Source organism: Pundamilia nyererei, unplaced genomic scaffold, assembly GCF_000239375.1.
Source record: "Pundamilia nyererei isolate P.nyererei 1_Seehausen unplaced genomic scaffold, PunNye1.0 scaffold00099, whole genome shotgun sequence".
NCBI lineage: Eukaryota > Metazoa > Chordata > Actinopteri > Cichliformes > Cichlidae > Pundamilia > Pundamilia nyererei.
The window spans coordinates 436,667-460,694 of NW_005187500.1; the positions used below are offsets into that span (position 1 = coordinate 436,667).

The following is a 24,028-nucleotide window of genomic DNA, read 5'->3' on the forward strand; positions in this document are numbered from 1 at the left end:
AGCAGATGGCCCCGCCCCTCCCTGAGCCTGGTTCTGCTGGAGGATTCTTCCTGTTAAAAGGGAGTTTTTCCTTCCCACTGTCGCCAAAGTGCTGCTCATAGGGGGTCATATGATTGTTGGGTTTTTCTCTGTATCTATGAAGCGCCTTGAGGCGACTTTTGTTGTGATTTGGCGCTATATAAATAAAATTGAATTGAAATTATTGCAGCATAACTAAGGGACGGTCACCTGATCCAGGTTTGATCAAAAAGGAAAGTTTGAGGCCTGATATTAAAAGCAGAGCTAGTGTCAGGTTTGTGTGTGAGAAGAGAGCTGTTGTTTTTAACAGAGCGTAGCTACAACCTCGACAACATGATCCATCTTAAGACTAACACGTGTTTTGAACTGTGCCTTTCACGTCCTCCTCGCTGATATCTGGCAGCATTGGACCACCCCTCACATACATTTGTTTTTGGAGCCGTCTTGGCTTCAGCCTGTCTTGAGGTGCTGGCCCTGCCATTCTGACCTTCTCTCATCCGCTGTGACCTCCTGACCTGTGGCCCGCCTGTTCCTGACTGTAGCTTGCAGGAGTGACTGCCCTCCCAAAGTCGAGCAGCAGAGCGTCTGGCAGCAGAGCAGCTGGGGATTTGGGCAGATCTGGGCTGATGTCTCCCCTCCTTGGAAGTCTGATCTGAGCTGTGCAAGTGCAGCAGCAGGTGGCAGAGAGACAGCAGTGACTAAATATAGTGTTCAGGGGCAGAGACGGGTTCTTTTATCTGCTGATTGAATAATTTATCCAGCAGCTCCATCCAAGCTGGAATCCTTGGACCCGGGTCATCAGTCTCAACTGATTTGTATGAGGGGTAGACAATCGGGGCCAGACTCCAGCGTGCACTTCAGTATCGTCGTGTTGAGCTTGTTTGTTTGCATTCCTGCACAAAAAACAATCGCAGTGCATTTAAATGGAGAAATGGGAGCTGCTGTGTGACGGAGGCCGACTTGCAGCGAGGGCAGATCTGTGTGGTACTTTAGCTCATATTTATAGGTCACATGGATCTTTGTAATTACCCTTTTGCTAAGTCTGCAAATCAGCTCTCCTAAGCTCAGTGGCCGGCAGGCCTCTGAAGCAGGAATGCTAAATACATAGGACCAAAAAAGTGCATGTGTCATTATAGGGAAAGCCTCCGATTTGGCTGCATTTCCACTGCAGTCCACATTTGTGTTCTGTGCTCAGACAAAGGCATTTCATGTGCTAGCTCCATCTCCTGCATGTTGCTGCATGAACAGGCAACTTCCTTCACATGATACAAATATAATAACCCCTAAAAATCAACCGTTGCAACATCGGTATTTCTCCTTCTTTGTCTGGCACCATCACACAACCACTGTGTTAATTAACACAACTTCTGAATTTCTGCATGCTTGTGCTCCTGTGTGGATTATCACCCCCCGCGCCTGCAAACAATCCAATCAACACATCTCTTCTGTTCTTGTGTAACCCGCCCAAGAAGCACCCAGTGACTCTAAGAACGCGGTGGCATCATATCAATAGTTGTCCTAATAATGACTGTGCTGACGCCTCACAGCGAAATCAGAAATATTTGTCTAGGCCAAATGCACGAGGGGCCCATATGATGTAATTGTCCAAATGAGGGACAGTACAGAGGGTGGAGAGGGCTCTTCCTCTCTATGATGTCATGACACTGCAGCAGTTTGCTGGAGATAAGGACCGAGTGCAACCTCACATCCAGAAATGTGGTTTTACTCCTCTTATCGCTGCTCTACAGCTGATTGGTGGAAGGGTGAGAATAACTCAAATGAAGGCTAGATAAGCCCACTCCTCAGTTACAGTAAATATTCGCGATGTGCACGAGCCATTTCTGGGGAATAATGATATCACGTCAGCATTCTGATTGAGAGCTGCTCCCATGTATGAGCCTGTTTTCATGACTAAAATGCTCCCCGTCCCTGAGTAAACACCGACTGTATCCGCTCCACAACAGCCACTGGCTCCTGCATTGATTGGCCAATGCAATTTATTAGCCATTGTGACAGTTTCCTGTACAGCCAGGGTCGACGGGGGAAACTGAGAGGTATGCAGATAAAGTGCTTTCAAACATGCCACACAATACCCATTGTGTTTTGATTACAGGTTGAACTCTTACCGCTAGAATGTTTTCCACATACCTTTCAGTGTGCGTCTGCTTGTTATTCAGCTCGCACTGTCGTGCCGCCCGCTCTATTCCCTCAGCAGACAGAGCTAAAGTCGGAAATGTTGAAAAAGAAAAGGACGGTGTCTCAGTGACACCCTGAACAATGAATCCATGTCCCTGAACTCCACCTTTCATTTCAATTTGTAAGTGGCGAGCTTGGTGAAAAGTTTCATAAATCAGCCATAAAATCTGTAAAACGACTGCATTTAGCCACGTGTTCTCGTGTCCAGCAGTTACTGGGATAAACCAACATGATGACAATGCAGCCCAACTACAGCGTGACCTTGTACTTGAAAGTGACGAGGCCAGTGACCTTTAACCTCCCTCCATGGTTTACTCCAGTTCAAAATAACGGAGACATGCAGCTGTTAGGATCTGGCAGAGCAGACACCTCTGCAGCAGCTGTCTGAAACCGACTGACGCGACGCTGTGACGCTGGCGTAGGTGATGATGCCCTGTTTGTGCTGGGCTACACTGAACATGGCACCCATCATGCTCCGTGAACTCGACAGAGATCAGAGAGTTAGCGAGTTTAGGATTTGGCCAGTTGGAAAGCGGTGGTTAGCGCTGTGGTCTCACAGCAAGAAGGTCCCGGGTTTGAATCCACCTTTCTGTGTGGAGTTTGCTTGTACTTCTGGATCCTCTGGCTTCCTCACACAGTCCAAAGACTTGCTGCTACTGGGCTGATTCTAAATATGTGGGTGTAAGGAATGGACCTGCAACAGGCTGGTTACCTGTCCAGGGTGTACCCCGCCCCTCGCCCTATGGCAGCTGGGATAGTCCCCCCCCCCACACACACAGTACTGGGGGAGGAATCCATGTCTGTAACAGAGCTCCTCTAACATGGAGAGAGGTGATTAAAGGTCTAAGGTCCAGCACTGGTGGACAGTACTGTGGTTGTGCTGCATTCTTCTCACCTTCACTGTATGATGTGTAACCATCCATGAAAGGAAAATGCTACAGTGTCAGTGCCCAAACCTGTGAAGCTGCATTCCTTCAGTGTGACTTTGTGTTATGTTTTCTGCTCATCCACGTCTCAGTCTCAGAGGGCCTGGAGCCTATCCCAACTGTGACGAGGAAGAGGCACAGACGGACAACCATTCTCATTTTATCAGCTACATTCAGCAACTTAGACTCGCCAACTAACCAAACATGCATGTCCTGTGTGACTGTGGAGGAGGCTGTGGTAGCCGGGGAGAATGCATGCACACATAGTGCTAACTCCACACAGGAAGGCTGCAGCACGGCGGCTTCAACTCAACTCAGCCCAACTCAATTTATATAGCATGAAATCACAACTGTCAGCTGAAGGCTCCCTATGAACAAGCATTTGGTGACAGTGGGAAGGAAAACAGGAAGAAACCTCCAGCAGAACCAGGATCAGGGAGGGGCGGGGCCATCTGCTGCGACTGGTCGGGGATGAAAAATATGTTTTTATATTTATTTATATATATCGATAACCTGTATGTATGTATGTCCATTAGGTGTGTGGGTTTGTATTACACTCCTGAACTGTGTATTTGCACATATACACGACCAGCTGCATCATCAGAACCATTAAAACTATTGTTGTGTAGCGCCCCCTTGTGGGACCAAACAGCAGGTGCTTGTTGAGATGGAGAGGGGACATTGAAGGTGTCCTGTGGTCCCGAGCAACAGACGTGTTGGGGTCCTGTGCATTGTTGGGTTTGACATGCTGTGGAATCTGACCAGTTTGCTTACCTGGTCGGTGCCCAGGGCTCTTTGTTTGCTCTTAATTCACATTGTCAGTATGATTATATCAGCCTTAAAGGAAACTTTGCCAGGCTGGGTGACACAGACTTACAAATGGTTTCCCAACAACAGGCTTATTTACCCACAGTTGCATCAGTACAGCAAAACTGCTCACTGTGTGCGCTCAGACATGAACACTTCCACGCCAGGTCCACGAGGTCTCAGTGAACATCTGCTAAATCCATACTGCCCCACTGATGGAGGAGACTCCCTCCTGGGAGCGTTTTTAAAAATAATGCAGAGGTGCCATCTAGTGGACAAACAGTGGAAAGCTTTTTGTTAAACAACCAAAGCTGTCCCAGTATTTTTGCATTCAGCCTGGATGTTGTTCCTCCATCTTTAAATCCATCATGTGCTTATTTTATGGTCTCATCTCTGGAGGAGCAGCTGCTCGTTGGTTAGGACAGTCAAGGTTAATGTGACGATACTCGCTGTGAATACTTGGGCACGTTTTTGGAGCTCTTCCACAGATGAGCGTCAGCAAAAGGAGTCATGTCATCATCAGTCATCAAGAACATAAAACTAGATGGATAACGGCCTAACAGAACAACACCAAGTTCAGCCTCCTGCTTCATGTCAGACAGAAGCATTTTCTCTGAAAGGCATCCAAACATTTTTGTTTTGCTTTTTTCTTTGTTTTTTAAAGCAGAAAATACTTTATGACAGAGTTTTGTTTTCTGCTTCTTTCCTTCATTGAACCACTCGTCCACTTATTCCTCCTCTGGACCATACTATCAAACTGTATATAAATGATGGCCTGTCATCATCTTGGTTTGAGCGTTGTGCCTGTCACCGTGTTGTTGGTGCTTTTCTTCTTTAAACCAGATGAGGGTCGACTCTGACCGAGAAACAACACAAGACACTCGTGGTACTTAATAACACAGACAACACTTTTATATCATTTTCACTTTGTCAGATCAAGTCGCCCCCTGCTGGTCAGTAGACAGAATTGAGCAGCTAAGCTTCACCGTACAAACCACACATGCTCCTCTTTTGCATTAAAAATAAGTGAGTCACTTCAGTGATGATCCTTGGAAGTATTGTCAAAGACACGTCTTCTTTGAAATACTGAGATTTTAGTGTCAGCTTATTATTTTAGTTCGACCGGCAGACTGAAGCACGCGCGAGTAACTCAGCAACACTCGAGAGCAGGTTTTGCTTGAAAATTTAATAGAAATATAACCAACAACATTTAGAGTGAAAAATACAACTGCATTCACGTTTCAAGTCTACTGCAGAGAGCTGTGAGGTAACAATGTGACCATTTTAAAAGACAAACTTCTCCTGTGAGATTACACTGAGGTGAAAACGGAAACGCACTCTCGTTTAAAAATGGTGTTAAACACTGCACAGACTGAAAGCCGTTCGTCTGTGTAACAGGGCCTCATAACTTAACATTCATTGCATGACTCGTTTTGCAAGACGTTACACATTTCCCCTGTTGCTCAGCTCCACCGAGGGCTCAGGTGCAGGATGCTGCGGTGGTTGGGGTTCCTCTGGTAACGAAACACACACACACACACACACACACGTTTGAAAAATGCTAAATTAAGCACGCTGCACTTGCACGCACTGATTGGTGAAGGATCTGAGACGCAGAACCACAGCAGAGCTACTCAGACACTGAGCTGACAGTGGGCTGTTTGAGCCTTTAGCAGCGCCGCAGAAAGGAAAGAATGAGACAAACGAGGATCACGATGTGTCCTTCATCAGCTGTGGCCCAGTTCTTCCTCTGAGTTGCCAGAGCACCAGAGTGTTATTGGAGCATGTGTGCAGATGAGGGGGATGTGTTCGTAACTGTGCGAGGACAGGAGCTGTCTGAAGTTAGTGCTTGAACAGAGGACCACTGTTCAGACACACGGGCACAAGCATGCATGTTACAAAAGAAATGACAACTTTTTGTGCGTCCTTGCACAAATTAACACTCGGAAGCCGCTTCAACATTTAGTTTTTGGTGTTTGTGTCTTTTGTGTTTTATTACCTCCAAGCAGCTGCTGCACTGCTTTCCTGTCTTCAGCAATGTAGACGGCAGTAACGACGAAAAACACTCCCCCGACAATCCCGACCACGGGGCAGAGCAGCAGGCTGTACTTCAAACTGTCAAAGTTCCTGTCGGGGCTACCTGGATATATCGCATCAGAGATCTACACCAGTGCAGGTATGAAATCGGTGTTAGTGGTCAGTGACAGAATCAGAGATGATCTCCTAAAGCTTACTTTCTTACCACTCCTAATAAGTAAGGGCTCCCAGCATCACCCAGCAGATGTCCGACTGTAATCTGCAGAGCCTCCGCTGTCGCCCTCCTTGTTGGTACGACAACATACTGAAGCGAGAAGCACGAACAAAAGGGGCGTGTCACATTTGAGCCGACACTTTGAGGTTTTTACTGTCAGAGTTAATGCTCACCAGCAGTATGTCAGCCAAGACCGCCCAGTTCAACGAGAGCAGCAGCTCGCCCAAGAAAATGAACACCTGAAACGTTCAAGACAAACAGTCACTGCTGCTCTCATGTTTCAGTCATAACAGGTGCTCACGATGTTTTATTTCAACCGATGCCTTTAACTTCTCTACTCTGAATGTGAACCTTTGACATTGTGACTAGAATTTAAATGAAAGAAGAAAAAGGAGGCTTTCTTTAACGTTTGGACCTATTGCTGCATGTTGCATCACTACAAGTCCACCAGCAGAAACCATCTGAAGAGAATTTTGCCAGATGAACCATTAAAGGATGCTCAGTCTTCTTAATGTTGTCCTAAATATCACAGTTTGCCCTAAAGCTGTGCCTTCAGTGACTAACCAACAACGTCACCACCTCGAGGTATACTCAGCCAGAGGATAGCTCCAAAGTCTGTCTTACGTAAGTGGCGGGAATGCTTGCTGATGCCACAAAGATGGTGATAAAGAGGCACGGCACTGATCCAAGCATGCCCACGGCGCAGATGAGTGGATCAGCATTTGGCACCTTGTCTCTAAACCGTCTGGATAAACTAGTGCCGAGAGCCCCGCCCAGAATGCCCGTGGCCACCGTTACAGCACCAAAGATGTAACTGCACAGGAAGCAGAAGAGAGCACACAGTACGGTCAAAACTGCACCGATTCAGGCTGGAGCAAGTAAGCGACGTGGGGAAAAGGTCATGCTATACCTGTCCGAGGAGTCACCTGGTTTGTCGCTGAGTTTCTGATAGACACGAGCTCGGGACAAAAAGTTCGGCAGCCAGAAAGCCAGCGCCCCGGTGAGGAAGGCCAGGGCCGTCACTCCCAACGATGACCACACGTAACTTTTACTGAGGTCAGAGAACCAGGAAGACAAGATTGTTTAGAAGCAAACACCATTTGTTTGGGTTTTTTCACGCTTGCAAGGGCAAAATATAAATCGTACTTCTTCAGAAGATATTTGACATCCTCCAAGTAAGAGCTCTGCTCAGTCACACCCTCTCCGTGGGTTTCTGCAGCACCTCTCGGCGGGTTGGGGCACAAAACGATCATCAAAATGAGTCCCACTGCGCCCATGATGGGTGTGATCTGAGAACAGAGCCAAATAATCCAGCATCACTTTGAATCAAATCGCACTTCTGCATCGTGAATAAGAAAAATGTTCTCACCCTCAGAGCCCAGTGCCAGTCCCCCGTGAGAGATGCAAAGCCACGCCCTGTTATATACCCAAGACCGCTGCAAACACGCAATAGTGTGATCATGATGCACAAACAAGCTCATATCGCCATATGACATCTTAACAAGTGAGAGATTAAGACGGGCGATAACGTACGGAAACCTAAATCTAGAGTCACTGCTGTGTCACCACTCATTGCAACACCAGCTCTGCACACGAAACAACTGTGGTGAGGAGAAACCTACCAAACATCCACCCAACATTCAGCAACACTTTCAGTCGTGCAGCAGCGCAGCAGCAGCAGTGCATCATTTGAATGAAACTGTTAAAGCGTGCAAAAAGAAAAACACCTGTTTACCTTCCGACAGGGATAAAGATGTAGAAGATGCAGATCATGATGCTCCTTTTGCCCCCAGTAAAGAGATCACTTATGATGGTCGGAGCGACGGTGGAATAGCTGGCTTCTCCGGTCCCGACCAAGCCTCGCAGCAGGGCGAGAAGCCAGAATTGCTGCATAGACAAAAACATCAAAGACATTCAACATGTTGCATGGTTACATGCACGAGAGTCATCAGCACAATCAGTCTGCAGATAAGGTACAACAAACCTCTGATGCATTTTCAACACAAACATGGGGAAATGATCTCAGACCCCACTGAGTGTCACAGCTCCCACTCCCTGAAACTCCCTCTTAACTCTGCGTCTGTCAAAACTACAGCTGAATGTGATGGAGGAGTCTCTCCCCCTGTAGTTAAACCACTTCGAAGGATATCAAATGTGAATACACAAACAGACTGTTTTGTAGAAAAAGCTGCACTGATGCAAAAATGAATCGCTTGATGGGTTCCAGTGTGATCACAGAGCGCAGCGCGCCTCCTCACCAACATAGTTTGGTCACCTCAGACTAACTTAATAACTTATTGTGCCGTCCTCACTTTACTTCACTGAAACCTTTGATACCACAGACTATAAAATGCTGTCAAGCGCTGGGCTGGAATTTCCAGTGTTGAAATCAGAAACTCTGCGGAACCTGTGCAGACCAGCTTTGTGACTTTTCTTCTCAGACGTCTCGATCTGATGAAACCTCACCCGACAGCTTAACATGCTTCCTGTTAAATCCAGAATTGAATTCAAAATCCTGCTCCTCACATACAAGGTCTTAAATAATCAGGCCCCATCTTATCTTAATGACCTTGTAGTACCATATCACCCTATTAGAGCACTTCGCTCTCGCTCTGCAGGCCTACTTGTTGTTCCTAGAGTATTTAAAAGTAGAATGGGAGGCAGAGCCTTCAGTTTTCAGGCCCCTCTTCTGTGGAACCAGCTTCCAGTTTGGATTCAGGAGACAGACACTATCTCTACTTTCAAGATTAGGCTTCAAACTTTCCTTTTTGCTAAAGCATATAGTTAGGGCTGGACCAGGTGACCCTGAATCCTCCCTTAGTTATGCTGCAATAGACGTAGGCTGCCGGGGATTCCCATGATGCATTGAGTTTTTCCTTTCTCACTCACTATGTATTAACAGACCTCTCTGCATTGAATCATATCTGTTATTAACCTCTGTCTCTCTTCCACAGCATGTCTTTATCCCGTCTTCCTTCTCTCACCCCAACCGGTCGCAGCAGATGGCCCCGCCCCTCCCTGAGCCTGGTTCTGCCGGAGGTTACTTCCTGTTAAAAGGGAGTTTTTCCTTCCCACTGTTGCCAAAGTGCTGCTCATAGGGGGTCATATGATTGTTGGGTTTTTCTCTGTATCTATAAAGCGCCTTGAGGCGACTTTTGTTGTGATTTGGCGCTATATAAATAAAATTGAATTGAATTGAATTGAACATTTGTCAGCGTGGTTATGACACAGCTGTATGTTTCTATAGAGCCAGATGACAATAACGTTTTTTAAACCCAATGAAGACAAATTGTTCATTCTTTTAATTTAATAATTCAGATTGTCTGACGGGGTGCAGGTTAACCGTCTTGGACTTTCAGTTTCTGCCTCACAAGAGTGCGACTCAGCTGATGGAGTCTGGTAAGAAAACTACCCTGAACCACAAACACTGAGTCAAATGTTGAAATTCAGGAGCCTTTCCAACAGACGTGTGATGAATTAGAACAACGCAGGGAGCAAAGTGAACACGTAGCAATGCAAAGTTGTGTTACTTTGTTATTCCTTGTAAAATACTCCTCACTTACCGATTCATTGACAAAAGAGCTGGCGGTCGCAGTCAAAAGCCAGACACTCAAGCCGCCAATCATGATGTATTTGCGATTGTAGCGGTCGCCAAGGTAACCGAAGAGAGGGGCCAAAAGGAGAAAACTGCAGATGAAAACTGAAAATTGATGGAATCAATTATTCCTTTTCAATGACATCATTCGTTCACAGTAAACACACAACGATCAGTGAAAGCTCCAAACACAGCGCTGCTTAATTAGGTGCCAGATTGTATGTGCAGTTGACGACACATGGGTCATCGTACCTGTCTGCAGAAGTCCAGCGGTGCTGTCCTTTATATCAAAGAATTTTTGAATATCTGTAAGGACGCCTGTAAGGCCAGAAACACCATTCAGTGCAAGCCCTGCCCAACTGGAAGCAGTAAATAGTGTGTATCGACAAAGAAATCATCCAACCTGCTATTGTGTACCGCTCCATGTAGTTGAGCAAGTTGACGTAGCAAAGCACAAACATAGTGACATAGGCGCGCTTGGGCGATATGGCAGGTTTCTCCTCAGCATCGGGTGCGAGAGACGCCAGGCTGTTTGCAAAAGAGCCATAAGGTAGACTGCAGCTGGAACGCAGGCTCCATCGGCGTACTGGGATGTCCTTGAAGGATGTGACTGATGCCCGTGGCTCCATAGCTAGCTGCTCTCCCTTCAGCTGAATGAGATGACCTAATGTTAAAACTCGTGCACAGATGCTCCACAGAGCTCGACAATGACAATATAGTGCAGACACACAGTCCTGCTTTCATTAAGTCGCTGTCTTCAGGTTCAAGCGATGCAGCTTTTAGCAAATTTGATTCATGCGAGCTGTAGAAAGACTTTAGAAACAGCCCTTATGACAGAAAGTAATTACACAACCAAGAAGATATTTTTGCAACAGTGTCAAAATAACAGAGAAAGGAGAAGAAGGTTGTTCTCTAAATGCAGCTTATTTTCCAGTTCTTAAAAACGCGACAGAAAGGTTAAAGCATCTTTTAATTATAGCAAGTTTATGCATATGTAGAAAATAGACACAGCGAGTCGGAGCGTATAAAAATGTAACCTTGGCGTCTGCAACAGTGCGCCTCAGATATTTCAGCCCAACCAGGGTGAGGGACAACACTAAGAGCCTTGTTTATGAACTCTTCTGTCCCAAAACAACACAGTGCAGCACAGCTGTAATCTTACAATGCAGCTGTGTTCCCATCATACGGGTATTTAAAACCATGCAAAATGTGAATTACAGGTGACTCACCGACTTGCTGATGTTTGGTTTTACTTTAAATCCTCTTATCTCATTCCTACAGATGTGCAGCTGCGAGAGAACAATGTGACTCTGAATGGCTCTGAGGCATGAAGACGCTAACAGGGACCTCAGTTTTGGGACGACTCGAGTTATATTAAGTTAGCGACAGGGCCAGCCCACTGAGGGTTGGTCATGCAGGGTTTCACACATATCTGTCTTAGTGAAGCAATGGCACAGACCAGCCAGACGTCATGGACATTTTCCACTTTGTGTTTCTTTTTTAAGAAACTTCGCACAAAATAAAGCAATAAATGTACTCGTTTGACTTTTTACTAGTCTGATTCACCGTCCACAGCCTTACACTCACATGACAGCAAGGCAAACGGATCAGTTAAGTTAGTAGCTAAACTATACGTGTGCAACCTGCCATCGAATTTCAGGAGAGATTAAAAGGTGGTCCTGCTCTGCTCTGGAAACACCTGCCTTATCAAACCTGTACATTTCATCTGTTATCTCAGGACTGAGAGGTTATTTCTGACAGAAAGAAAACACTCGCTTTAGTTTCAGTTTCCAGTGACTCATCAAAACCACTGCTCTACAAACTACTGTTCACTTTGACACTGGGGTCATGTACATGTAAAAAAGAAAGAAAGAATATTATAATAATAATAAAAATAATAATATGAGCCATTAAAAACCTTTAACCCTTTCATGAATGACGACGACCTCAACCTGGATTTTTTCTGAAGTATTTTTATTATAAATAAATAAACACGATTGTATTTATGTAGCACCTTTCTAGACAGAATCACAAAGTGCTGCACATAAGATAACAAATAATAAAAAGGTAAAACAGACAATATAAAACACGCAAACATTTAACCAAAAACAGTTTTAAAAAGGTGAGTTTTGAGGGGTTTTTTTAAAAAACAAAACCGAGTCCACAGTTCTTAATGTATGAGGGAGAGAGTTCATCATCTTCATCATCTTTATGCATTTAGGTGGACACTGATGTGTATGTAGAGGTTTATGTGCAAGTATACCATCAACACTGACACAAATACACAAAAACAGCCTTTGAACAGCTGTAACTGTAGTGACCACTATGCATGAAAGGGTTCAAGTATGTAAAACCTTTTTCTTTCTTTCATCTGAGGTTAAGACAAATAAGACGATGCCTTTGGCAGCAATAGGATGCCTGAAAGGCTCTAAAACACCAGGCTTACTGACAGGAAACTGGACCAGTCATGCTGAATGTGAAGGTCTACATTTAACTGCGGAGTCACCAAAGCATCCGTTTGCTTTCAAATCTCATTAGATCAAGTACAGCATGTGTCACATATGTGGTCCCCTCTGCTTGGAAGTGCTGACTCTTATCTAGAAATCAACTTCCTGCCTCGCTCTTCAGATCAGTGAGAAATGGCTGCAAGTCAGTCAGTGTGTCAGAGCTTTCTTCACCTTTTCTTAAGATCAGAAAATATGTCCACTAACAATATGCAGTAAAACATGAGAACATCTTACTGCTTTGCTTATCTTAATGTCTTAAAATTATTTATTTATAAAATAAAATGCCATTTAAATCTACTGTTTCCACCTTTTATTTGAAAAGTGTTTATCAACAAGAAAATCAGAAATTGATATCAAGCTATGTTGAAGCCTGATGCAAAATTCCTGCAGTATTTTTATATTGATTGAAGGTTTGTCAGAAGGAATAGATTCACTGTAGTTTCAGCATTCTGTTGCCTTTATTTCATTTCTACATACCAGACATTCATTAACCTAATTTCAAATTTTATTTTTCACATTTTTCACAGTAAAATTATGTCTCAGTAAAAAGCCCTCACTATGTACCTCTGGCACTTTTAAAGTATCTATCTACATGTATAATGTAACATAATGTATAATGCACAGGAGGTGCAAGGGTAAAAGGTAAACCCTGGAAGCAATTGAGAGAAATGTGAAAATGAAATACGATCATTTCAATAGTGCACGAAAAATAAAATCACGCCAACAACAACAATAAGAAGAAGAATATTCTATTTCAGAAGAAATTTTAAGTGTGCCTATGCCGCTGCTAATCAGTGTAGTTTGCCATTCATACGGCTACAGAGAGCAAAACTCAGCAGGGCAGCCATTCTCCACCATATGGTAAAACCAAACACCGCTCGCGCCTCACAGATCCCAGCTTACAGTTTTGTGTAAAGATGAGGTGACTTCGTACAGCCCCGATTTGCAGACGCTGTGCGCAGAGGTTCATGAGCAGAAGTCCCGTTGTACCACGGCAGACCCAACAATGTTTGCATGAACACGCTTTGTAGCATTACGTTATTGACCACTTTTCACACATGGTTGGTGTACCCACACAGCCGGCTGTAGCTTTTCAACTCACAGCCCGACACACACCAAAACAACAGCCGAGAGAGCACGGACTTTACGCCTGAGAGGCGTGATTGCAGATGCCGCTCAGGTGGGTCCGCCTCCCCTGCAGCGGCACTGCAGACCACGCCCCGCCACACACATCAAACACGTAAAATAAATATTTGTGCACTTTTGCATTCACTTTTTGTTACTTTTACACAGTGTTCTGAATGATTAACAATGGTCTACAGCCAATCCTGTGTATTATTATACAAACTTTGGTTGTAAGATTCAGATAACTATTTAATAAAAGCTAAATATTTTATATGAGAGTAAGAAAGAAAAGTATTTCTTTGTGCCCCCCTCTCCGTGTTAATGCCCTACCTGGGCCCCCTGGCAACACTTTGCTAGACCCGCCCCTGCACAGTTACCAGCTGTCAGCTACACAGAAAAGGATCCTGGTGTTATTTGTCTCTCAGAAACAGTTCATAACTTCAACTCATTCATGTCACCTAAAAGGTAAACCTGTTTCTCCATCACAGCTCTGATGATTCAGTAAGGACATCTCCTGGTTTCGACCAGCAGCTTTACAGCTGTGGCTCCATCAAACATCAGCTGATACTAGAAATTAAAATCAAAGGAATTCTAACAGCAGCTGATCGAGCTTAAACGTGCTGCTGTTGTTTATGGCGACATCTGCTGGTTTCCCGTTCTGGCGCAAAGTGGGTGATAAACAAACACCAGAGAACAGCCATCAGCTGATCATTGATCAGTTTCATGACTGAAGTTGCAACAGGCGAGAGAATGACAGGGGAAGAGTCCGCTGTGCAGGTAACCACAGAGTAACTCCAGCTTTGTGTCTGTTTCCATTGTAGCTGAAGTCCGGGACAAACTGTTCCTTTTCAGCTCAACAGGAAACACGTAATATTTTCTCTGAATGCGGGACGATTCTGTTTGCACAGGACGGTTGGAAACTAACCTTATGAATACAATAAAGTTCACCATCAGTAACACAGCAGGCACCAGCTGTATAGAAAGTCTGTCATGCTAGCTAGCACGCAGTACGACTTATTGTAACTGATTGTAAAATGTCAGCAGCATCTGGACAACCCACCACCTTTCACTGTTTATACCGTTACTAAAACGAATAAATGAATAATCAGCCCATATAAATGAAAAATAAGTCTAGCTGAGACACCGAGTCTTTGCATTCCGTTTGCACGGGATGGTTGGCAACTCTACTAACTAACCTTAAGAATACAATGAAACCAGCGTGACTCGACTAGAAACAAGCATACGCCCTTGCGATTACCATAACTATTCAATGGTTCGCGCAACCTTAAAAATTTCAACGGTTCCTGAAAGCTGTGAGGCTGTGCGCGTCATTGATATTGTCGTCATTACGGTAATACAAATAAGGGTAGACAAGGCCATACCACTGCCAATATACCACTAGAGAGAGCCAACACACCACAAATGAATCTTTCCCATTCATTTCAATGGGCAAAGATTTGCATTAAATATTAATATGTCTCAAAACTGTGGGGTGAGTTACGCTGTAAAATTTCAGGCGGAAACTGAGGAATAATAATAAGAAGAAGAAGAATAAATCTGAGGAATAGTAATAAGTGTGCCTCTTGGCCACGGTTGGGAAGGTTACTTTTAAAATGTATTCCATTACAGAATACAGATTACATGCCCCAAAATGTATTCTGTAACGTATTCCGTTACGTTACTCAATGACAGTAACGTATTCTGAATACTTTGGATTACTTAATATATTGTCATGCTTTTTACAACAACGTGAATGTACTATGGCTGTGATTTATTACTGTTAGTGAAGGTCCACGGCTCTGAACTGTAGTAAAGGGACCTCTGGCTAATACGGCGGGGTCCCTGTCGGCTCGTAGCCGAAAAATAGCTTTACTTTGTTGTGTGGGTCAACTTTGCTAGCAGAGACAGAGAGAGGCGTTGAAAGGCTGCTCCAACGGAACTTATTGTTTTCGGAGGAAAACACGAACACGGTGTACAGTCGAGTCTTAATAGCTTACTTACAACTGGGCTCGTCAGGCACTCTTCTTGGCTGCAGTGGTTATTATTATATTTACATGCTTCCAGCTCCCGTTTTTGCTCGATGACAACTCGTACCTTTCCACTCCCCTTTTTCTCCCTCCTCGCGCTCACAGACCCATAACGTGTATGGCAGTCCATTCTCCCTGCAACACGGACTACACTACCCATGATGCTACATTCTTTAGAGCTATGCCTGTAGCATTCTGCCTGTTAGCTTAGCACAACAACAACAACAACGAAAAGGCCTCTCTCACCCAGGAAACACACAGTCGCAGAGAGAGAGAGAGAGCGTCGCAGCTGTCAAACAAAACCCAAACAGTCCTGACCCGCGACAAAATGAAACAGGAAAGTACCCCGGTGTAATCCATTTATTTCAACAAAGTAACTGTATTCTGAATACCACCTTTTTAAACGGTAACTGTAACGGAATACAGTTACTCATATTTTGTATTTTAAATACGTAACGGCGGTACATGTATTCTGTTACTCCCCAACACTGCTCTTGGCATAGGCACACTTAATAATATGAGCACTGCAAGTAAAACCCTATCCACAAGGTGGGAGTAATGCATCACTGAGGACGCGAAGTTCCCCCAAACAAATCAACGAAGAAGAAACGATAGCGGCAGGGGAAGGCGGCGAAGAAGAATAATGACGGGAATGCTAAACGGAAAATAGAAGGAACAGAGTCCTGTTAAGTGAACATTAAATTAACGCTGTTACCGTGAAATATTAACATCGAACATAGCTGCATTACATTGGTTGAAGTATGACAGAGCCTCAGTCAGCGCTGTTACTCCGGAGACAGCTTGCAGGTAATTAAACCGTCATGTTAACTGATGCTGGGTGCCGAGCTAACGACAGCGGTGCCGCGGCTTTGATTGAAACCGTGGTGCTGGCGCAAACTGTTTTCTTGAACATTCTGCATTAACGTTAAGATCCGAATGACAAAAGAACTGCCTGGGGATTACAACAGTGGGAGCAAACAAACACCCCCCTCGTTTAGTAAATGAAAGTCTTCAGTGTTTCAGGAGACCAAGTGATTTGTCTGTGTGCCTTTCGACACTGCGTCCTGTTTGCAGATGAAAGCCGCTGTCAGAAGTCCCAGCGACTTTCTATTACGAGGCTAGCTCAAATCACTGAGCCTAATGTTAGCCTGTAGCTGGCTCGACTGACTTAATGTGTTTACATGTATTTTTAACCGAGGAGCCAAGTAGTGTTTCTCGTTTTTTAACATGACGTTTAGCAGTTACGTGATCAGTGTGATATTAGTGGACATTTTTACGCATAAATGTAAGTACAGTTTCAGTAGTTAGAACATGTCCCTACCACTCACCGCAGAATTAACGTGTTTAACCAGCTAGCTAACTGTAGGCTAACGCTAGCCGCTGTCACTGTTGTTAGCGTCAACGCGCTAAGCTAACGTTAATCTCGCATTACCTCAATTCGCTCTTTTAGCAGGGTCAGCTGCGAATTATATTTAGCTACTCTAAAATTAGCGACATTTCAAAAGTAGCTGCGTCGAACAGGCGCTGTATAATGTTTTAGGTTTGTAGCACTGATGACGTGTTTCAGGTTTTGTTTAAAATGAAAATTTCGCATGGAGACTGCAAGGGTCACTGGGTCCACCTTTATACTTGTCCCCACATTCTGCCCTTCAAGGTGACCGGTAATTGACCTAAACCTCCATATTTTGGAGCAAGGGTTGTAGATTAATTCAGGAAATTAAAGCTCCACGGATTTCGTGTCGCAGGGCTATTGCATTGATAAAAAGGCTGCCTTTCTTTGTTGTACATTCATACGATCTGCAGTCTACAATTAATGCTTGTGATTCTTATAAGCCTTGAAATAATGATCAGTAAGCATCAGACTTCACCGAGCCAGCTCCTTTGAAATGTTTCTGTTTGGCCTATCAAGAAAAACAAATTCTTCCATCATGTTATGTAAAAGGTTAAACTGTTTTATCAAACGGCTGCTCGATCGATAATCCCAAAGTCCACTTAATGTATTATGATGTAAAAAATCGACATTTAGTCCGACTCATGAGCACAGATTTACAGTTGTTTAAAATGTTGTTTACAGTGAGCGCTGCCATTCTTGATGCAATGTTGGGTGTTCATGGCGAATTGGTAACATAGGTGGGAACTGCTAAGTAGTTTGAGCAATATGCTCATTCTCACTCAAGCCCCTCTGAGTGTCATGTTGTCACCTCAGCCACCTGAAGAACAGTGTAATGCACGTAGGTTATGTAGTGGAGGTAGTGTGCTGTATGTCATAGTGAATGACTTTGATTTTTTTATATTCAGAGCTGAACAAAAACCCAGTGGAGGGATTCTCAGCAGGCCTGATCGAGGATAGTGATCTCTACAGATGGGAAGTCCTTATCATTGGGCCTCCAGACACCCTGTAGTGAGTCTCCCTGTCTTGTGTATGGGTTGAGATGAGTTTTGGCCTGTGTGGATTTGTTTTTAAACTTTGGTACCTATCATGCTGATTTTTTTTCATCTTTCCCCCTCCCCCCACAGTGAAGGTGGTGTGTTTAAAGCTCATCTGACCTTTCCCAAAGACTACCCTCTCAGGCCACCTAAAATGAAATTTATCACAGATATTTGGCACCCTAACGGTAGGTACCGGTGAAACATACTATCAGTGTTATTATAAATGTTTTTAAGCTTACGAAATGAAGGCTGTATGATCTTTGTGTTAATGTTACATGTTATTAGTTTTATTGTGACTCTACTGTTGATTCAAATTATTTTGCCATCTTTACTACATGGTGTTTTATCCTGATGGAGGTAAAAGCCTCTTTTTCAAAAGTGGCAGCAAAGACTGTAAACACACGCAGAGACATAAAGGCCACTGATGCACAGCACGAGCACGTAAACAGCAACCAGATAAAATTCAGTAAAATCAAGAACCAGTGCGACCTCAGCAGTAATCCCACTGACTATGGGAACTATTTTCTCAGACCTTTAAAATAAGGTCTAAGGAAAATAAGGACTAACCAGTGGGAAAGTTTGTGGACACACACATTTGGCCACTTAGCAGGAGCAGGCAGTGAAAAGCAACGTACACACTTTCCAATGAGAGCATTTTCTACTTCACAAAATATTAGTAATCTTTCTTTCTTCATCTCCAGTTGACAAAAACGGCGATGTATGTATTTCTATTTTACACGAGCCTGGGGAGGACAAATATGGCTACGAGAAACCAGAGGAGCGCTGGCTGCCAATCCACACTGTGGAAACCATCATGATTAGTGTTATCTCTATGCTGGCAGACCCAAACGGTGACTCGCCAGCCAATGTGGATGCTGCAGTAAGTCTGACTGTGTAAAGATCTTTTGCATGTGTCCTTTTATTCAATCCAAACATTTCTATAAAAGTCCAGTCGTGAGTGAATCATTCTGATTTTAACATTTTGTGTAAACGTCCCCCTGCAGAAAGAATGGCGGGAGGACAGACACGGCGCATTCAAAAGGAAAGTTGCCCGTTGTGTACGAAAAAGCCAAGAGACTGCGTTTGAGTGATGCTCAGCACGGCTCTAGCTTCATGTTTTCAGGGTAAGGATTGTTCAGTCATCCCTAAACTTAATCTGGAGAGCACCACCACAGATTCTCCATTAAGACAATTCAGTTGGCTCAAAACAAAAACGTTTATAGTAATATACTGGTAAACAAATTCACAACTGTGAAAGATTTAGGATAAATATTAGCAGCACTCCTAGTTTTGTCTGCTTACACTTGATGAAAGCGTTAAAAAACCCCAAATGAATAAATAAATGGCGTGCTGTGCTAAAGTCTTGAGGCGCCAACAGTTTGCTTCCAATGAACCAGACAAATTTGAATCCAAATGATAAATTGGTGGTTCAACGTTTCCGTGTGTACAGAGGAGGCCAGGACAGACGCACGGCTCTGAATGTCTGTGCCGTGCTTAGATAAACAACGTGGTTGCATGTCAGCTCACGATGTTGACGAGCCTATCAAAACTGAAGCATGAACACAGAAGTAGAATAGAACAGAATAATCCTTTAATTGTCCCACAAGGGGAAATTTGGTTGTAACAGCAGCCAAAAAGACACATATACAAACAAACAGGACACGGAACAGAAACATACACAATCTTTCTTACAGATTTACATTAAGGACAATGGTTACTATAAACAGAGTACTGTACAGTTATTAAATAAAATAAAAATAACTACAGGTAAGAGGCAAAGTACTGGCAGACTTTGCTCCGCCATGCAGCACCATGTGCAAAGTGTCTGACTGGCAGCAGCTTAATGTTTCAGGGTGGCAGTGACGTCTAAAACACAGGCGACACAGTGTGTGGCTAGAAAAACACACAGTCCAACTGATCTTGACAGAATGAAACGAAAGGCAGTGAACATCCAAAGAAGAGCTGCTGTTTGTAGCAGCCTGGAGAACTGCTGCTGACGGCCGCTTAGACAAAGCTTCACATTTGAAGAGATTTCAGGCTGTGTTAAAGAGCAAAGGATGAGTTCATTAAAATTGCTCAGTCGCCTTTTTTGCCTGATGTATCCCATGTATGTTGGCACATGGTCCAATAACTCACTACACCTGTTTGCCATTTTCCTCGCCAAATCTAAAGAAATGAAGGCGAGCTTTGAGACTGTTGCACAGTACTGAGCATGTCGCCTGTCGTCGACTCGTGGTCCTAACTTGTGTTTTTTCCGGCCATTTGTTGTTTCCCGCAGGTCTCCAATTGAAAATCAACACGGCACTGTTTCCTGCACTCTTCCACCCTGTCGCCAGGCTTGTCCTCCTTTATTTTGGCAGGAACAGACTGGCTACTGTAGGCTGCAATAGAAACATAACAAGGACTACCAAGGCTGACGGAAAATCGCCAAGCAAGTGCCAACTGAAAAAAGAAAACAAGAAAAAAACCCAGAAGATGATAAAAGATTTTTCAAGGCTATGAACTGCTTCAACATTCAGGAAGATATTGTAAAGACATGTATATAGCACAGACTAAACCGGATAATATATACGCTCCCTTTCCATCCATCCAGACATTTAGACCAAATGAAATAGCGCGGGTTCATTTCTTTTTGTCCATTTTCCTTCTCTCAGCCCCGGCATGGACTAGTTCTCTTTAGATTGTTTTCATAGGAGCCGTTAACACGGATGCGTTTGGAGGAATGTCACCTGTGAAGAGCTTGTTCAGTCCCAGCAAGACGTGAATGATGTGACTAAGGAATACACAGCTGTCCTCTGGGTCCTTTATTGCTCAGCATCACAGGCAGCTGAATGATTTTCTCTCTATATTCAGTCTTACACCCCCTCTTTTTTTTTGTGCATGCTAAATTTTGTTGGTCTTTTCTTTTCAAAAGTGCCTCCCAATAAAAAGCTCGGCCACTTCATCCTGCGTTGATTAAGTCTTAAAAATGTCAAAAAACCAGGCAAATATAGAAACTACCACCTGTAGTATGACTGGGACTGTATACAGCGACTGTATAATTCGGTAACAATTTGGTGTAGCAATAACCCCCCTAGTTTGGAGTGTACACATTCATTGTTGATACCCTGATAAAAACGCGTCATCCTCCTCAGATATTGTTTTATTTTTTAGCAGCGCCTCTCTCCATCGTCTGTATCGTCCTCGGTAGGAATTGTTATGCATGCTTTGTTTTATGGTTTTGTTGGTTTTCTGCTGAATGTTTCTGGGATTTTGTTTGTGTGCTTGTGTGTACAGCGTGTACGCCGGTTTTGTTTTGTCGCTCTTTCCTCTCAAAGATTCAAATTCATCATTACTCTGCTCACTATTGCAGTTTTGCCTAATGTATAAAGACAAAATACTGATGTATATTTTTCATGTTATGAAACTTGTCACCTGTAGTGAGTTCTTCTAAAACATGACTTTTTTTCAATATTTATCTGCGTTCTTGAGCTTTGCTTGCTCCAGTGTTCACCTGTTTTCACAGCGGCCTGGAATATTAAACAGTATCCACCAACGATTGCAAACATTTGGACAGATGAGAACTAAATTTCCTGAGATCAGGTCAGTCTTCAGATATTTTTGGACAATATTTCTTAAATATTAGATTTGGGGGATTTGAGTTGTTTTGCAGCCAAAACTACAAAACGATTGGAGCAGTTAAACCGTACACCAAATGGACCCAGTGCAGCAAAGCGCAGGAAACACTTGATCATTTCAGCGTGCTGGCGTTTCAGGCTCCGCGACAATAGCGGGAGCTCCCAGTTTAGCGTACCCTGTGCTGTTCTCTTCACAGGTGAGAGCAGGTCTACACTGAGTGACAGGTGGGACGAGTCTGGTGACTCTTTGAATGTTAAGCTTCCTGCATCATCATCCTCCGACCAGTTTGACAGTGGGTCAATAATGGTCTGGCGAGCCATTTTCATGAGCGGTTCCACAAACGTGTTAACAGCATGAGTGTTCAAATCTGTTTCCTTGTCAGATATGATGGTGCAGTGGGTGAGTGGGTTCGTCCTGGTGCACCACAGCTTCACTGAGGACGACGAGGGCACTGATTCCATCGACTAGCCGTCCCATTCCTCAGACCTGCACCACAGACTGCCCAATAGCTCACTGATGCCTTGTTCCAGGTTTGGGAGTACAACCCTCAAGACGACATCCACTGTGGGATTGCCAGGAGTGTATTTCCATGTGGGGACTATAGACATGGCTGAGCCACATCAGCCTGCTTAAAGTTTCATTTTTGGTGTGATTTTGTTCTCTGCCAGTGACATGCTGCCTATTTTGTTCCAAATCTGATGCCTTCTGTAAGTGTTCCAGTATTTTTATTCAGCACTATGTTTTAGCAAAGTGTGTCTCAAACAGGACGTCTCTGAGTTGTAAAATTATCACACAATTTGAATTCTGTGATTTTCTCCCTGTCTGATGCGTCTCTGCCAGCTACAGCTCGATGCTCGCTGTTATGTTGGCAACGCGATAGGTCAGGAAAGCTTGAGGGAAGTTTCACCGGACATGTTCACCTGGAATCACCGGTGAACTGATTAGAGCTTGTTAGTCATGGATCACGATCAATGCGACCTTTGCCTGTGACTATAAAAACTCACCTGGCAATCAGGAGGAAATTTAAAGCAAGAGTCTAACTGCACAAACATTAAGTTAAAGAAACTTGATTTCTTCTTATTGAACCATTTGCAATTAAAATAAGTTATATTTAGCATTTCAAAATAGAGCTAATGTTAGCTGAGCTGTGTTAAAGCAGGGCTGTCAGACTAAAACCTGAGCACAGACTGCATCACTGCTCAACAGATCAGGGTTAGCCAGCAAATTCTAGTTTAAAAAAAGAGACTCATTTTATTCATAAAATATCTGCTTTAGTCAGCCCTGCAGATCTGTGCTAATCCTGCTGCAAGTTTGGTGACGTTTGAGATTAGATTAGAGATGAGATAAAACTTTATTAATCCCTCGGGTGGATTCCTCCGGGAAATTGGGTTTCCAGTAGCACAGCACCAACAGAAGTCACAGAATGTGAGCAGAACTATGACATATACACACATATATATAAATCCAGAGTATACAAAGGGAGAAATGGAATGAATAAGAATACAAGGAAATTGCATATTTCAAGTATTGTGAGTCTGTTGCACCGTTGGATATTAACAAAAGTATTGCACAGTGAAAAGGCACCTCAGCTTAGTTGTTCCCCCTCCTTTGTCCTGTCTCCCCTCCCTCTCCCCTCCAGAGAGGAGTTAAACAGTCTGATGGCGTGTGGGACAAAGGAGTTTTAAGTCTGTTGGTTCTTTTCTTTGGGAGAAGCAACCTGTCACTGAACAGACTCCTCTGGTTGTTTATGGCCGTGTGCAGAGTTTGGGCTGTATCGGACTCACCATCAGGTCCGGTGTCCTGGCCTGTGTGTTGTTGACAGCATACTAGCCGAGCTCTTTTTCTCCAAACATTTCTTGAATATTTTGGTGCTGTGCTTTGGGTCATTGTCAAGTTGTCGTAGGAACCCAGCAAACATGCTCCCTTGTCCACGTGAAGGCAGTGTTAGCAGCACCGTGGAGGGCAGGCTGGCTCCAGTGCATTGCCCACAGAAGACTCACGCGGCCCGTGTGGTCTAACCCACAGGGGTGGCATCGAGGGTTTTCTGTGGGCAAACCCACTATGGCTTCCCACAGAAATGGACCTAAAAGGCAAAACTGCTACGAGCCCCATGTGAGCCTACATGGGGTTCATGTGTTTTGGGGGGAGCTCATGGTGGGGGGGTCCACAGATGTTCCAACTCAGTGTCCCAGTGAACACACTGGATCACTGTTGCTGTCCTGTTAATATTATTTGTGATTCCATAAATCAATCATTGTTGCTAATATATTTCTGATTGAGTAATCTGAATTTAATTAAATACTGCTTTGCTTTCCCCTCTAAGAACAAGTCTACTCATAATTGCAGTCATTTGAGTGCTAATGTATCAACACACCTTTGTTTTTGATAGTTCTAATAAAAAGAATACAGTAGCTTTCATAAATTAAATATTAGTACAGCTTTGAATCACTCTGTTGGGTTTGTCCTTAGTGTTTGCAGCATATTACAAAACTTACAGGCGTGCGTCTCCCTGTCAGGTGGCAATGATC

General features: G+C 43.9%; 2 protein-coding genes across 4 annotated transcripts; one reads left to right on the forward strand and one right to left on the reverse strand.

The window, feature by feature from the left end:
* Positions 1 to 5,123: 5,123 nt before the first annotated feature.
* Positions 5,124 to 16,259, reverse strand: spns3 (SPNS lysolipid transporter 3, sphingosine-1-phosphate (putative)). Of its 3 annotated transcripts, none has more exons than XM_005740318.1 (13): positions 16,202 to 16,259; positions 10,197 to 10,443; positions 10,046 to 10,111; positions 9,762 to 9,898; positions 7,934 to 8,085; positions 7,568 to 7,634; positions 7,345 to 7,487; positions 7,109 to 7,249; positions 6,823 to 7,012; positions 6,372 to 6,437; positions 6,190 to 6,288; positions 5,947 to 6,109; positions 5,124 to 5,461 (listed from the first exon to the last, which is right to left on the reverse strand). In XM_005740318.1, exons 2-13 carry the CDS (start codon positions 10,420 to 10,422, stop codon positions 5,391 to 5,393), a joined length of 1,521 nt encoding a protein of 506 aa, XP_005740375.1. In that variant the 5' UTR covers positions 10,423 to 10,443; positions 16,202 to 16,259; the 3' UTR covers positions 5,124 to 5,390. The 3 variants fall into 3 exon arrangements, with proteins under 3 accessions (XP_005740375.1, XP_005740376.1, XP_005740374.1); XM_005740319.1 differs by lacking the exon at positions 16,202 to 16,259 and adding an exon at positions 15,427 to 15,446; XM_005740317.1 differs by lacking the exon at positions 16,202 to 16,259 and adding an exon at positions 11,023 to 11,144.
* ube2g1a (ubiquitin-conjugating enzyme E2G 1a (UBC7 homolog, yeast)) lies at positions 15,959 to 21,417 on the forward strand. The gene is made up of 6 exons (XM_005740316.2): positions 15,959 to 16,259; positions 17,751 to 17,853; positions 17,970 to 18,067; positions 18,584 to 18,762; positions 18,887 to 19,006; positions 20,161 to 21,417. Exons 1-5 carry the CDS (start codon positions 16,214 to 16,216, stop codon positions 18,971 to 18,973), a joined length of 513 nt encoding a protein of 170 aa, XP_005740373.1. The 5' UTR covers positions 15,959 to 16,213; the 3' UTR covers positions 18,974 to 19,006; positions 20,161 to 21,417.
* The last annotated feature ends 2,611 nt before the right edge of the window (positions 21,418 to 24,028 follow it).

Coding starts and splice junctions, on each gene's coding strand:
- spns3 (XM_005740318.1), bottom strand. CDS start 10,422: ATGGAGCCACGGGCATCAGTCACATCCTTCAAGGACATCCCAGTACGC. Junction 6,438..6,822: donor CAAGCATTCCCGCCACTTAC/GTAAGACAGACT, acceptor TGAACGTTTCAG/GTGTTCATTTTCTTGGGCGA. Junction 6,110..6,189: donor GCCCTTACTTATTAGGAGTG/GTAAGAAAGTAA, acceptor GCACTGGTGTAG/ATCTCTGATGCGATATATCC.
- ube2g1a (XM_005740316.2), top strand. CDS start 16,214: ATGACAGAGCCTCAGTCAGCGCTGTTACTCCGGAGACAGCTTGCAG. Junction 16,260..17,750: donor ACTCCGGAGACAGCTTGCAG/GTAATTAAACCG, acceptor TTTTATATTCAG/AGCTGAACAAAAACCCAGTG. Junction 18,763..18,886: donor CAGCCAATGTGGATGCTGCA/GTAAGTCTGACT, acceptor GTCCCCCTGCAG/AAAGAATGGCGGGAGGACAG.